Source organism: Tympanuchus pallidicinctus, unplaced genomic scaffold (assembly GCF_026119805.1).
Source record: "Tympanuchus pallidicinctus isolate F22 unplaced genomic scaffold, pur_lepc_1.0 scaffold38, whole genome shotgun sequence".
Lineage (NCBI taxonomy): Eukaryota > Metazoa > Chordata > Aves > Galliformes > Phasianidae > Tympanuchus > Tympanuchus pallidicinctus.
This window is the reverse complement of record NW_026294756.1, coordinates 69,202-80,823: the sequence shown is the minus strand read 5'-3', so window position 1 is coordinate 80,823 and position 11,622 is coordinate 69,202. Positions and strand designations below refer to the sequence as shown.

Genomic DNA, 11,622 nt, shown 5'->3' with positions numbered 1-11,622 from the left:
GCACCTCACTGCATCCCAGTGCATCCCACTGCACTCCAGTGTACCTCACTACTCCCCACTGCATCCCAGTGTACTTCACTGCATCCCACTGCACCCCACTGCATTCGTGTACCTCACTGCACCCCACTGCATCCCAGTGCACCCCATTGCATCCCACTGCACCCCACTGCATTCGTGTACCTCACTGCACCCCACTACATCCCAGTGCACCCCATTGCATCCCACTGCACCCCACTGCATTCGTGTACCTCACTGCACCTCACTGCATCCCACTGCATCCCAGTGCACCCCATCACTGCTGGGTCAAAGCAGCATCCAGGCTCATCCCGCAGCGCGGCGGCAGGGAAAGGCACGTCTCCAAAGCAAGGAGGAGGGGGGGAGGGGGGGAGGGGGCCTCACATGACATTTATTTTTATTTTATTATAAAAAAATACAGAATCCAAATGAGGTGGTGATCCGGATACCATCAGCACGACGTCGAGGACGAAAAGCGGCGTGGCGAAAGGACGAAGCTATAGGAGACCAACACACAAAAAAAAACCCCCAAATCCCAGCGCCCACCATGGGCTGCTCCCAATTAAAGACTGACCCAAGCGACCCCCCCCCCCCTTTTTCCCCCCGGCCCCCCCCCTCTGCTCAGAGCTCCCTGCAAGTGCTGCTGCCTCAGCGCTGCTCCCCAACTCTCTCACAGTCGCTGTACACAATATAGATATTTATATATATAATCTATATATATATAAAACACAAACCGAAGGCCAAAAAGGGGGGGGGCCGCTCCAGGGGGGGCCCCCAGGGGTACCGGTGCCAGGAGAGCCACGATGCACCCATCTGCCTTCCAGAACCACGACCCGGTCAGGACACACAGGGACGGGGGGGGGGGGGTGGGGGCACAGGGGGGAGAAATGCATTTATTTTTTTTTTTAGTGTCGTTTTGTATTATTATTATTATATTTTTTTTTAGGGTTTTTTTTTTTTTTTGGGATGGTTCGAGATGAAGCTTATTGCAGAGATTTCAGCAAAGTCCTAAGTCTAGAAAAATCAACCGAATCAAATCAAAATAAAATAAACCCTTCCATAAAATTCATTCTCGACAATACATAATTAAACAAACAAAAAAAAAAAACCCCAAAATACGCTCACAGTATAGTAGTGCCTGGAGGCTGTATGTACAGGGGGGGCCCCGACCCCAACAGAAGGGACGAGGGGGGGGGGGCCGAGTGGGGAACGTGTCCATGGGACGGGGCTCGGGGCCGCCGTCCCCAGCGTGAGCCCCCAGGGGGTGGGAGGCACAGTCCCGGATTTAAGGCGAGGAGGGGTCGCGCCCCTCTCTGGTTCATCTCCCAGCCCCGTGCTGAGGGGCTGACGGCAGATCGGGATTTCCACACGGCTGCAGGAAAGGAAGAGGAGAAGAAGCCAAAGCCGTCGGGGGCACCGTGGGCACGGCTGCGCGTGGCCCCATCTGCAGCTCCCTCCCCCCGGACGACGCCGATGCGTGGAGCCGTGCTGGGAGGCAGCGAGGAGGAGAACGCAGGCGCAAAGGCTGCTCCGTCCTGGTGGGGGAGATCCAGCCCCAGCGAGGCGCAGGCAGAGCCCACAGCCCCGCTCCAGCCTCGGATCCAGCCGAGCGCCCGCAGGGGCTCCCGGTGCCGCGCAGGACCCCCAGGCACTGCCGCATCGCTGCCCCACGGGAATGGTGAGCGATAGAGACGGGGCTGCCCCGCTTTCCTCGTGTCCATCCGGGGTTCTGCCCCCTGTGTGTGAGTGGCACCGTGCTGCTGCATCCGTCTGTCCGTCCATCTCGCCGCGCCGGGCGAAGGCAGCGTGCCACAAGGGACCCCGTGTGGGTCAGTCTGACACGGGGCAGCAACCCGAGCAGAACCAGCCAACGGAAATAAAGATCTTTCAAAAGGAGGGGGGGGAAAAAAAAAAAAAAAAAAAAAAAAAAAGAAAAAAAAAAACCCCAAAAAAACCAAAACCAACCACCCAACAGGACTCTATTTGGTCTAGAAATGTAAAAAGCAGCCATCCTACGGGAGGCTCGCTGCCGCGGGGACGGGCGCAATCCGTGCGCACGGCGGGATCCCCGCTCCCTGCTGCAGCGCAGGGCTGGATGCGGTCGGGCAGGGTGCAGTGAGGCTCCTGGCTGTGCTGCAGCCCCACTTCTGTCCCGTGGTGGTGCTCAGGCTGTCCCGTCCCATCCGTCCGTCCGTCCCGCGGCGCTAGGAGCCCAGCAGAGTCCAGAAGACCGGCGCAGCCACCAGCACGGCACGCGGCACTGCAAGGCTGCAGCACGAGTTGTTGCTGGTGAAGATGGGCTCTGGGGACTCATAGAGGGAATCGTCTGCAAAAAGGAAAGAGAGGAGAGGTGTGAGATGGCGCAGCCTGCCCAGAACTGCGGCTACGTGGCACCAGAATGGGGTCCGGATGGCTGCTGCTTGCAACCCCACAGTGGGAGCTCAGCCCCACAGCCAGGCACCAAACCCCTGCGTACCCGAAAAATAATGGCATCCTTCAAACTGAAGGGCTCTGCCCGCTGATGGAGCAGCGCACGGGGCTCTGCGGCTCCTAGAGGACGTCCCTGCACGGGGCTGGGCACCACGGGGACGTGCTGGGGGTCCTGCCCCCGTGTGCCAAACGTGCAGGCAGTTCTGCACGAGGTGGATGGGATCCAAAATGCGAGCAGCTCGGACAACAGCCAGGCCTGGAGTTGGCCCAGCAGCGCGGCGCCTTCGGCTCTCCGAGTCAAACGGTGACTCAAGCTCTTAACGCTCACCCCGGGCTCTGCCTGCTCGCGCTGATCACTGGATTAAGGATCTGGACGGAGCCACGGCCAGGAAAAGCAGCGCTGCCCCTCAACGCCACCCTCCATCCTGCAGGGTCAGTGCCAGGGATGTGCATCCCAGGGCACAGGGAGCAGCACCAAACAGAGCCTGGGGAGCCCTGGGGACCCCCAAGGAGTGGGGAGAAAACTCCCCTCACGGCGCAGCACGGAGGCGGCCCCACATCTCCGCCAGGCGCCCCGCGAAATGTAATCCTGACATTATTAAAAATAGTAGAGGAAAAAAAGAATAGAAAATGATATCGGGAGAGATGGGTTCCCCCCGCCATGCCCCAGTCCTGAGCAAAACAGAATGATTTTTTACAGATGGTTTCATTATATTGGGTTTTATTTTAAAGCCATGCAAATAGGGAAAAAAAAAGAAAGACATCCTTTTAAATGGTGACATTTCGCAGGCACTCAGCCCTTCCCCAGGGAGAGCTGCTGCCATTTGCTAATTACACGTTAACAGGAGAAGAAAATTATTAATTTGTTTTTTTAAATGGCTGAGTTATTTGATTCTGAAAAGTAGCCACTGTGCAGAGATTATCATTTTTTTTCCCTCTATCTGGAACCCAGCGGGCAGCGACCTCGGCCACGTGCCACCCCCAGCCCCCAGCCCTGGGGACCGCTGTGCTGCAGGGATGGGACGTGGCACTGCGAGCAGCTCCTGCCCCACATCTTCCAACCCCCCCCCCCAGCCAAATGGAGACCACGTCCCCCGCTATGGGTCTGTGGCCCCACGCATCACTTACTCGTCGGCCGAACGTAAACCTTCAGCTTGAGGCAGGGTCTGTCCACCACGTTCGGGGGAGACGCAGCTGCAGAGGAGCACAAAGCAGAGAGAAGTGGCTGCGTGAGAGCAGAACAGCAGCTCGGAAGCCCCTGCATTGTGCTGCCGAGGCGGGGGCTCAGAGCAGAGACCCACCGTGGCACGGCCTCGATGCTCAGCTGCAGCAGCCCCACAGGGGGCACACAGCTGGGGGGGGATGGGATGCAGAGGATGGGGCTGGGGGCTCTGTGGGGACAGGAGGTGGCCCTGGTGGCTCCGTGCACCGTGGGGCAGAGCTCAGTGGGTCTGCGTGGCAGGGGGAGGAGAAGGCAGAGCTCGCTGGGAGAGACAATGGGAGCGAGTGCAATAATTGCCTTGGTGAAAGTCCCCGCTCAATACGAGAAACTGATTTTTATATACATGTTTTTAAAGGAATTTCATTTGCTTTTCTCTTCCCTTCTCTTTTTTTTTTGTTTTGGAATTAAAGGACAGAAGGGAGCATTACTCACAATAAAGTTCAATCTGAACAGGAAGGAGGGGAGAACTGGGACCTGGCTCACACGAGAGCTGGCAGAGGATGGGGGGAACACCCACCTGTCCCCCCCAGCTCCGTGCCACCACCACCCCCATCTCCGGGACGCAGCCGGGGGCAGCACGCAGCACTTCTCCCCTTCCCCTCTTCTTCCCCTCCCTTGTGCTGTGATCTCAGCATTCGGGGAAGGTCACGGCTCTGTGTTGTCCCCAGGGTCCCCACGTGCCCTTGACCCAGCGCAGCAGCACGGCCGCCGTCCCCGTGCCCTGGAGGTTAATGGCATTCCAATTTGCGAGCTCGAGGAGGAGGTAATTTCTTTTCTTTCATGTCTGCTAAATACGGCGCCTCAAAGAGGCGTAATTTCTAATGTTCCGCATGACATGAATCCTAACCGGTTTAGCAATGATCAGCTTCACCATTTACTTCTGTGTAATCTCTCCCTAACGACGTTAAAAATACAAAATAAATAAATAAAATATAGACATATATATATTTTTTAAATATATATATGGAATAAATCGGGGCACGGGGGGCAAAGAGGAGGGGGGAAGGGAGAGTTGAGGGCACGGTTATTTGGCGAGCGACATTTTGCAGGGGGAACAGAGCGAGGGGAGGGGGGGGGAAATGGTAATTTAATATAGATAAAAGGAACAAATTAAGTGGGCTGCAAACAGACGCTTTAGGAAAAAGGGGGAGAAATAATAAGGGAGATAAGCAGGGCGAGGAGAGCGGCGGCGGCGCCTCCTGTGCCACGCTGGGCGCCGGGGTCGCGGGCGCTCGTTCATTTTCATTCTGTTCCTCTGCTCTGCTCGCTCCCCACGCTGCTCCTCCTGCTGCTCTGGGGGATGTTAAAGCAGGGGCTGCTGGGCTGTTTTGGGGCCGTGCAACGGGCGCCATCCGCACTCACAGATGTAGTAATACTCGTGGCCGGGGCGAAACTCGAAGCCCAACGAGAAGGGAGTGAAGAGCTGAAACTTCTCGGAGAATTTGAGGGGTCCGCTGGGCGAATCGGGGCGGTTGCACTCCCAACGTTTGAAGCCCTTCTGCCGGTGGTCGCAGGACGCGTGGCCCTCGTAGTTCACCATGTAGAGGACGTAGCGCTCCATGCGCTCGGCGGGCAGCGGCTCCTCGTAGTGAGGGCAGTAAATGTCCAGGTAGTCATTGATGCTCACCTCCACCGTGTAATCCCCGCGGTGGAACCTGCAGCACAGCAGCGTCAGCAGCAGCATCCCCAACCCCGACCCCAGCCCTGAACCCCAACCCCGACCCTGACCTGGATCCCAACCCCAACCCCGACCCCAGCCCTGAACCCCAACCCCGACCCTGACCTGGATCCCAACCCCAACCCCGACCCCAACCCCAACCCTGACCCCAGCCCTGAACCCCAACCCCAACCCTGACCTGGACCCCAACCCCGACCCCAACCCCAACCCTGACCCCAGCCCTGAACCCCAACCCCGACCCTGACCTGGACCCCAACCCCGACCCCGACCCCAACCCTGACCCCAGCCCTGAACCCCAACCCCAACCTCGACCTGGACCCCAACCCCGACCCCAGCTCTGAACCCCAACCCCAAACCCGACCCCAACCCTGACCCCAGCCCTGAACCCCAACCCCAACCTCGACCTGGACTCCAACCCTGACCCCAGCTCTGAACCCCAACCCCAACCCCAACCCCAACCCCAACCCCAACCGTGACCCCAGCCCTGAACCCCAACCCTGACCCCAGCTCTGAACCCCAACCCCAACCCCAACCCCAATCCCAACCCCAGCTCTGAACCCCAACCCCAACCCTGACCTGGACTCCAATCCTGACCCCAACCTGGACCCCAACCCCAACCCCAGCCCTGAACTCCAATCCCAACCCCAACCCCTACCCCAACCCTCCCCATACCCACGTCCCCAACCCTGACCTCCACCCTGACCCCTAACCCTCCCCTAACCCCAACCCTCACCCCCCAGCTTCACCCCCCACCATTAGGCCGTTTCCCCCCCCCAAAACCCCCAGCCCCCCCCTCACACCAACCCCAGAAGACCAAACCCGGCACCTCCTTGTTGTAAGATTAATAAGCCCGCGACGCTCGCTACTAAGTAGCACAAAATCATTATTCACCACGATAGCATCGACCCTTTTGGTATTAATGCCGATGCGTGCCACAATCCTATTGTAATTTGCGTTTTTGGCACTGATTATCTGAGAGATTAAGGGATTAGCAGAGACGGGAGAAGGCTGCATGCGGCAGCTCCCACCCTGCAGCACCTGGCCCCTGCCCCTGGCACCCCAGGGACCCCCAGCTGCAGCCCCCCAGCGCAGCTCTGTGCCCCCCAGGACACCAACACAGCACTTCTGCTCTTTTCCCCTCTTTGCTCATGAATTGGAAGCTCCTGCAGCGCCGCTCTTGGGCACGGCGGCGCCGTATCCCACAGCCATCCCATACTGCTGGGGGTTTGCACCCTGAGCACCCACCTGCACCCACCCCCCTCCCATCCAAAGCGCTGCCCTGTGCTCCTCCCTGAGCACCCAGGCTGAGGCTGGCTGCAACTCATCACACGGATGCCCCGTGTGCCCCCAATGGGGACAATGACAGCCCAGGAAGCGGTCGACCAAACTGGCACCCCAAAAAGGATGCAGGGATGAGGTGTGTATGGGGGGGGGGTCCAATCCTTCCGTCCTCCCACCCGTTACCCACTTCATAAGCGCTCTGATCACACAGGGAAACGCGCTAATGAAGGAGAAGGGCTTTTCTCTCTCTCCTTCCCTCTCCTTTTCCAAGTCGGCTGTGCCAACCCTGCCCCTGGCAAGGTAACATTTTAAAATGTAAAATTAATACAAAGGGCCGCGATTTACTGGGAAACAATTTCAAACACATACAAAACAATAAAGAAAAAAAAATGAAGAAGAAAAAACGTGCACAGCTCCTCTCCCTTCCTTTTATTTAAAAAAATTATTTATTTTAATGATTGTTATTTAAGTCCGAGCGAAAAGGCGATTGTAACAGAAGGGCTCGCGCTCATCAGGGGAATAATAATAATAATTATGTTTTGGGGATAGGGAGGGGGAAGAAAAAGATCGACCGACTCCAAGGGCTTTTGCTGGACTGACAAAGTGGTGAATTAAAGCTGATTAGCTGTGATGAATGGAGCAGACGGGGCTGGGGAGCAGTGGGGAGCTCAGTCCCAGCGTGGGGCTCTCAGCTGGACGTGGGTCCTTAACCCCCCCCAGCCCATCCCCCCACAATGGACTTCTGGTTGGGAACACTGTGATCGGGGGGGGGGGTCAGCAGCAGTGCCCTTGTGTCCCCATCCCCACTGTGCCCCATAGACGTGACCCAACGCAAGGGTCAGAAGGCACAAAGTGTACAGAGAAGGAGGTTTTAGGGAGCAGCGTTAGGACAGGGCAGGCTGGGGGGACACGGGTCATGGGGGGACACAGAGACAGTGCTGGCACACAGGGACAGGCAGCACAGACAGCTGGGCATCCCAGCCTTGGCAATGCCACGCTGCACCCCCATCCCTACAGCCCTGGGTGGCGCACGGCGCCATGCAGCACTTCCAGATGGGGCTCATCCTCCAGGGGTGGGGATGGAGGAGCAAAGCACATCCCCACCTCCATGTGCCAAGGGTCCCCATTTCCATGTGCCAAAGGCCCCCATCTCCATGTGCCAAAGGTCCCCACCTCCATGTGTCAAGGATCCCCATCTCTATGTAACAAGGGTTCCCACCTTCATGCACCAAAGGTCCCCATTTCCATGTGCCAAATGTCCCCAACTCCATGTGCCAAAGGTCCCCACCTTCATGTGCCAAAGGTCCCCACCTCCATGTGCCAAAGGTCCCCACCTTCATGTGCCAAAGGTCCCCATCTCTATGTGCCAAAGGTCCCCACCTCCATGTGCCAAAGGTCCCCACCTCCATGTGCCAAAGGTCCCCACCTTCATGTGCCAAAGGTCCCCATCTCTATGTGCCAAAGGTCCCCACCTTCATGTGCCAAAGGTCCCCACCTCCATGTGCCAAAGGTCCCCACCTTCATGTGCCAAAGGTCCCCACCTCCATGTGCCAAAGGTCCCCACCTCCATGTGCCAAAGGTCCCCATCTCTATGTGCCAAAGATCCCCACCTCCATGTGCCTAATGTCCCCATTTCCATGTGTCAAAGCTCCCCATCACCATGTGCCAAAGGTCTCCATCTCTACGTAACAAGGGTCCCCACCTCTATGTGCCAAAGGTCCCCACCTTCATGCACCAAAGGTCCCCATTTCCATGTGCCAAACGTCCCCACCTCCATGTGCCAAACGTCCCCACCTCCATGTGCCAAAGGTCTCCACCTCCATGTGCCTAATGTCCCCATTTCCATGTGTCAAAGGTCTCCATCTCTATGTAAAAAGGGTCCCCATCTCCATGTGCCAAACGTCCCCACCTCCATGCGCCCAAGGTCCCCGTCTCCATGTAACAAGGACCCCCACCACAGGTCCCTCATCTTCCCGTGCTCCTGTCTTGGGTCCACCCTGCCTTTTCCCTCCAGCCAATCTTTACGGACCACCCCTCCCTACAAAACCCTCCCCACGGCACGAGGGGACGCAGGGCTGCGGGCAGCGCACGGCGCCGTCTGCTAATTTGTTATCGTTTAAGTCGTTCAGTCCGCAAAATGTCAACAGCGTTTTAAAAACCCGCCGCCTGGAACGCCGTAGCCGCAGCAGGGCTGCCAGGCCGTGCTAATTAGAAGGAGTGGGATTGGAGCTGTCTAAATGAGGCACGGCGCTAATTCGTCTGGTTTGAAATAGAAAATAAAATAAAAACCTCCACGGCTGGGAGTGATGGCGGCGGTGGGGTGATACCGTGTGACACAGAGTGGCAAAAAAAACACCCAAAAAAACAACAAAGCAAACGGCGTAAAATGGTGCAAAAATGGTGAAATGCAGCAGCACAAAGGGAGATGTGGCGGCTGCCTCGGCTCTGAGTGGGGCGGGAGAGTTTGCTGCCATGTGTGGGGCTGAGGACTCAGGGCCCTGTGGGGGATATGGGAGCAGCCTCTGGGGATGTGGAGCCTATGGGGCCTTGGGGTGGCTGTGGGGTCTGTGGGGGGATATGGGGCTCTGGGGCCGTGGGGTCTGTGATGGTCATGAGGTCTATGGGACCTAGGTGGCTGTGGGGTCTGTGGGGTGATATGGGTCTGTGGGGCCTGTGGGGATATAGAGGTCTATGGGGTGAAATGGGCCTGTGGGGGTATAGAGGTCTATGGGGTGAAATGGGCCTGTGGGGATATAGAGGTCTATGGGGTGAAATGGGCCTGTGGGGATATAGAGGTCTATGGGGTGAAATGGGCCTGTGGGGATATAGAGGTCTATGGGGTGAAATGGGCCTGTGGGGGTATAGAGGTCTATGGGGTGAAATGGGCCTGTGGGGGTATAGAGGTCTATGGGGTGAAATGGGCCTGTGGGGGTATAGAGGTCTATGGGGTGAAATGGGCCTGTGGGGGTATAGAGGTCTATGGGGTGAAATGGGCCTGTGGGGCCTTGGTGTGGTTGTAGGGGCTGTGGGGCCTGTGGTGGTTATGGGGCCTATGGGAGCCACGGGGCCTGCAGGTCTTTGCGGTGGCTGTGGGGCCTGCGGGGCCTATGGGGCCACGAGGCCTGTGGGGTGACTGTGCCTGCGGAGGCCATGGGGTCACTGCGGGGCCTTTGGGTCTGTGGGGTTATGGGGCCACGGGGCCCACGGGGGCTGCGGATCTCAGCGCCCCAGGGTTAAGGCAGGAGCGCCGTTTCTCCGTGACAGAGATGAATGGCGCAGCCCTGGCGTCTCCCTCCGATGGGATGCTGCACTTGACAATTGACTACTCGCAGCTTTCAGCTCTGTCAGCTACCATTAAGGCTGGGATCCTGGCTAATTGGGTGCTTCATTAGGGGCATTCGTTACTGTTAGTGCTGCCTGACAGCCCGGCCTGCTCTGCTGGCCGAAGGATGGGGCTGCCCCAACCCCACAGCTTCCCCCCCCCGGCCTGAGGAATCCCCATGGGGTGGCCGAGGGGGATGACCTGGGCCATGGGAGTCCCAGCGCCCGCGGTGCCCCGTGCTGCATCCCTCATCCTCATCCCTGGAAGCTGTTAATTGAGAACTCGCCCGGCATCATTGTGCTGGGTCCTTTTGCATGATAAGAGCGGAAACCCATCAGAGTGAAATTGCCTGGAATAAAATCTTTGCGCTAACGAAGCGCCTCGCTGCAGGGACAGGGGACACAGACATGGACACAGACATGGACACAGACATGGGCACAGACATGGACACAGATATGGACACAGATATGGACACAGACATGGACACAGACATGGACACAGATATGGACACAGACATGGACACGGACATGGGCACAGACATGGGCACAGACATGGGCACAGACATGGACACAGATATGGACACAGATATGGACACAGACATGGACACGGACATGGGCACAGACATGGACACAGACACAGACACAGACATGGACACAGATATGGACACAGATATGGACACAGACACAGACACAGACATGGACACAGATATGGACACAGATATGGACACAGACACAGACACAGACATGGACACAGATATGGACACAGATATGGACACAGACATGGACACAGACATGCACACGGACACAAACACGGACACAAACACGGACATGGACACAGATATGGACACAGATATGGACACGGGCACAGCATCGCTCAGGTGCTGCCCTTCCACGAAGGAAAGCAGCCCAAAAGCCCACCCTTGGGGCACAGCCCCACAGCGGGTGATGCCGCACGAACCTGCGCTCCACACCGGTTTTGCTTTAATGCTTTTCCTACAACCCCCAGGAAACGAACATCCCCAGAGCGCTGCAGGCTGCCAGCCTTCCCCCGGCACCCCGGTTCCTGCAGCCGCTGGCGGTGCCCACCTGCCGGCGCCGCGGCCGCGCCGCTCCTGTTTGCCAAGGCAGGACACGCGCTCTCCGGCTCGAGCTCATCTTTTTAAATCTCATCTCAATTCAGATCCCGGTGACCCTCAGAGGACGCTGAACGCTGCCCCCGTGCCCCTGCCCCGCAAACCTCACAAAAGCACCCAAAGCTTTGGGGTATCAGCGCCCAGCCCCCATCTTGTGCCCCCATTGCCTCGGTTTCCCCTTGCGCAGCAGCCTCCCCTCCCTGGGAGCCCCGGTGCAGCTCAGCAGCCCCACGCAGCGATGCAGGGCGGTTGTCTCACCGTTACACCCTGCACGACCAGCCCGTGTCCCAAGGGTTAAAGAATTCAGCTTTTTCTTTCCTGAACAGCTTGAAAAGAGGTATGATTGCACTCACTGAAATACAATGCGGGGGGGGGGGGAGATATTATGGATGGAAAAGAGCTATTTAAGCTGAAGAACGGCGTTGGCACATAAACAAATGGGTATAAACTGGCCATGAATAAATTGAGGCTGGAAATTAGGAGGTGTGCAACCATCAGAGGAGCAAAGCTCAGAACGGGGCTGCGGCTCCAGGGGTCCCCCG

The 11,622-nt window shown here is 57.6% G+C and overlaps 1 protein-coding gene and 1 long non-coding RNA gene across 4 annotated transcripts in view; both read right to left on the bottom strand.

Annotated features, from left to right (window-relative positions):
• Positions 1–929: 929 nt before the first annotated feature.
• EFNA2 (ephrin A2) overlaps positions 930–11,622 on the bottom strand; it is a 33,732-nt gene continuing 23,039 nt past the window's right edge. The window contains exons 2-4 of the mRNA XM_052699875.1: positions 5,030–5,322; positions 3,574–3,639; positions 930–2,341 (exon numbers count right to left, since the gene is read on the bottom strand). Of these exons, the coding sequence (XP_052555835.1) occupies positions 2,220–2,341; positions 3,574–3,639; positions 5,030–5,322 (481 nt within the window). The 3' untranslated portion in view covers positions 930–2,219. The remainder of the gene's footprint in view (positions 2,342–3,573; positions 3,640–5,029; positions 5,323–11,622) is intronic.
• On the bottom strand, positions 6,422–10,833 carry LOC128088953 (uncharacterized). Of its 3 annotated transcripts, none has more exons than XR_008210421.1 (4): positions 9,254–10,833; positions 8,536–9,172; positions 8,237–8,328; positions 6,422–8,006 (listed from the first exon to the last, which is right to left on the bottom strand). It is a non-coding gene; the product is annotated as an uncharacterized LOC128088953 (long non-coding RNA). The 3 variants fall into 3 exon arrangements; XR_008210419.1 differs by having other exon boundaries at positions 7,929–8,098; XR_008210420.1 differs by having other exon boundaries at positions 7,929–8,052.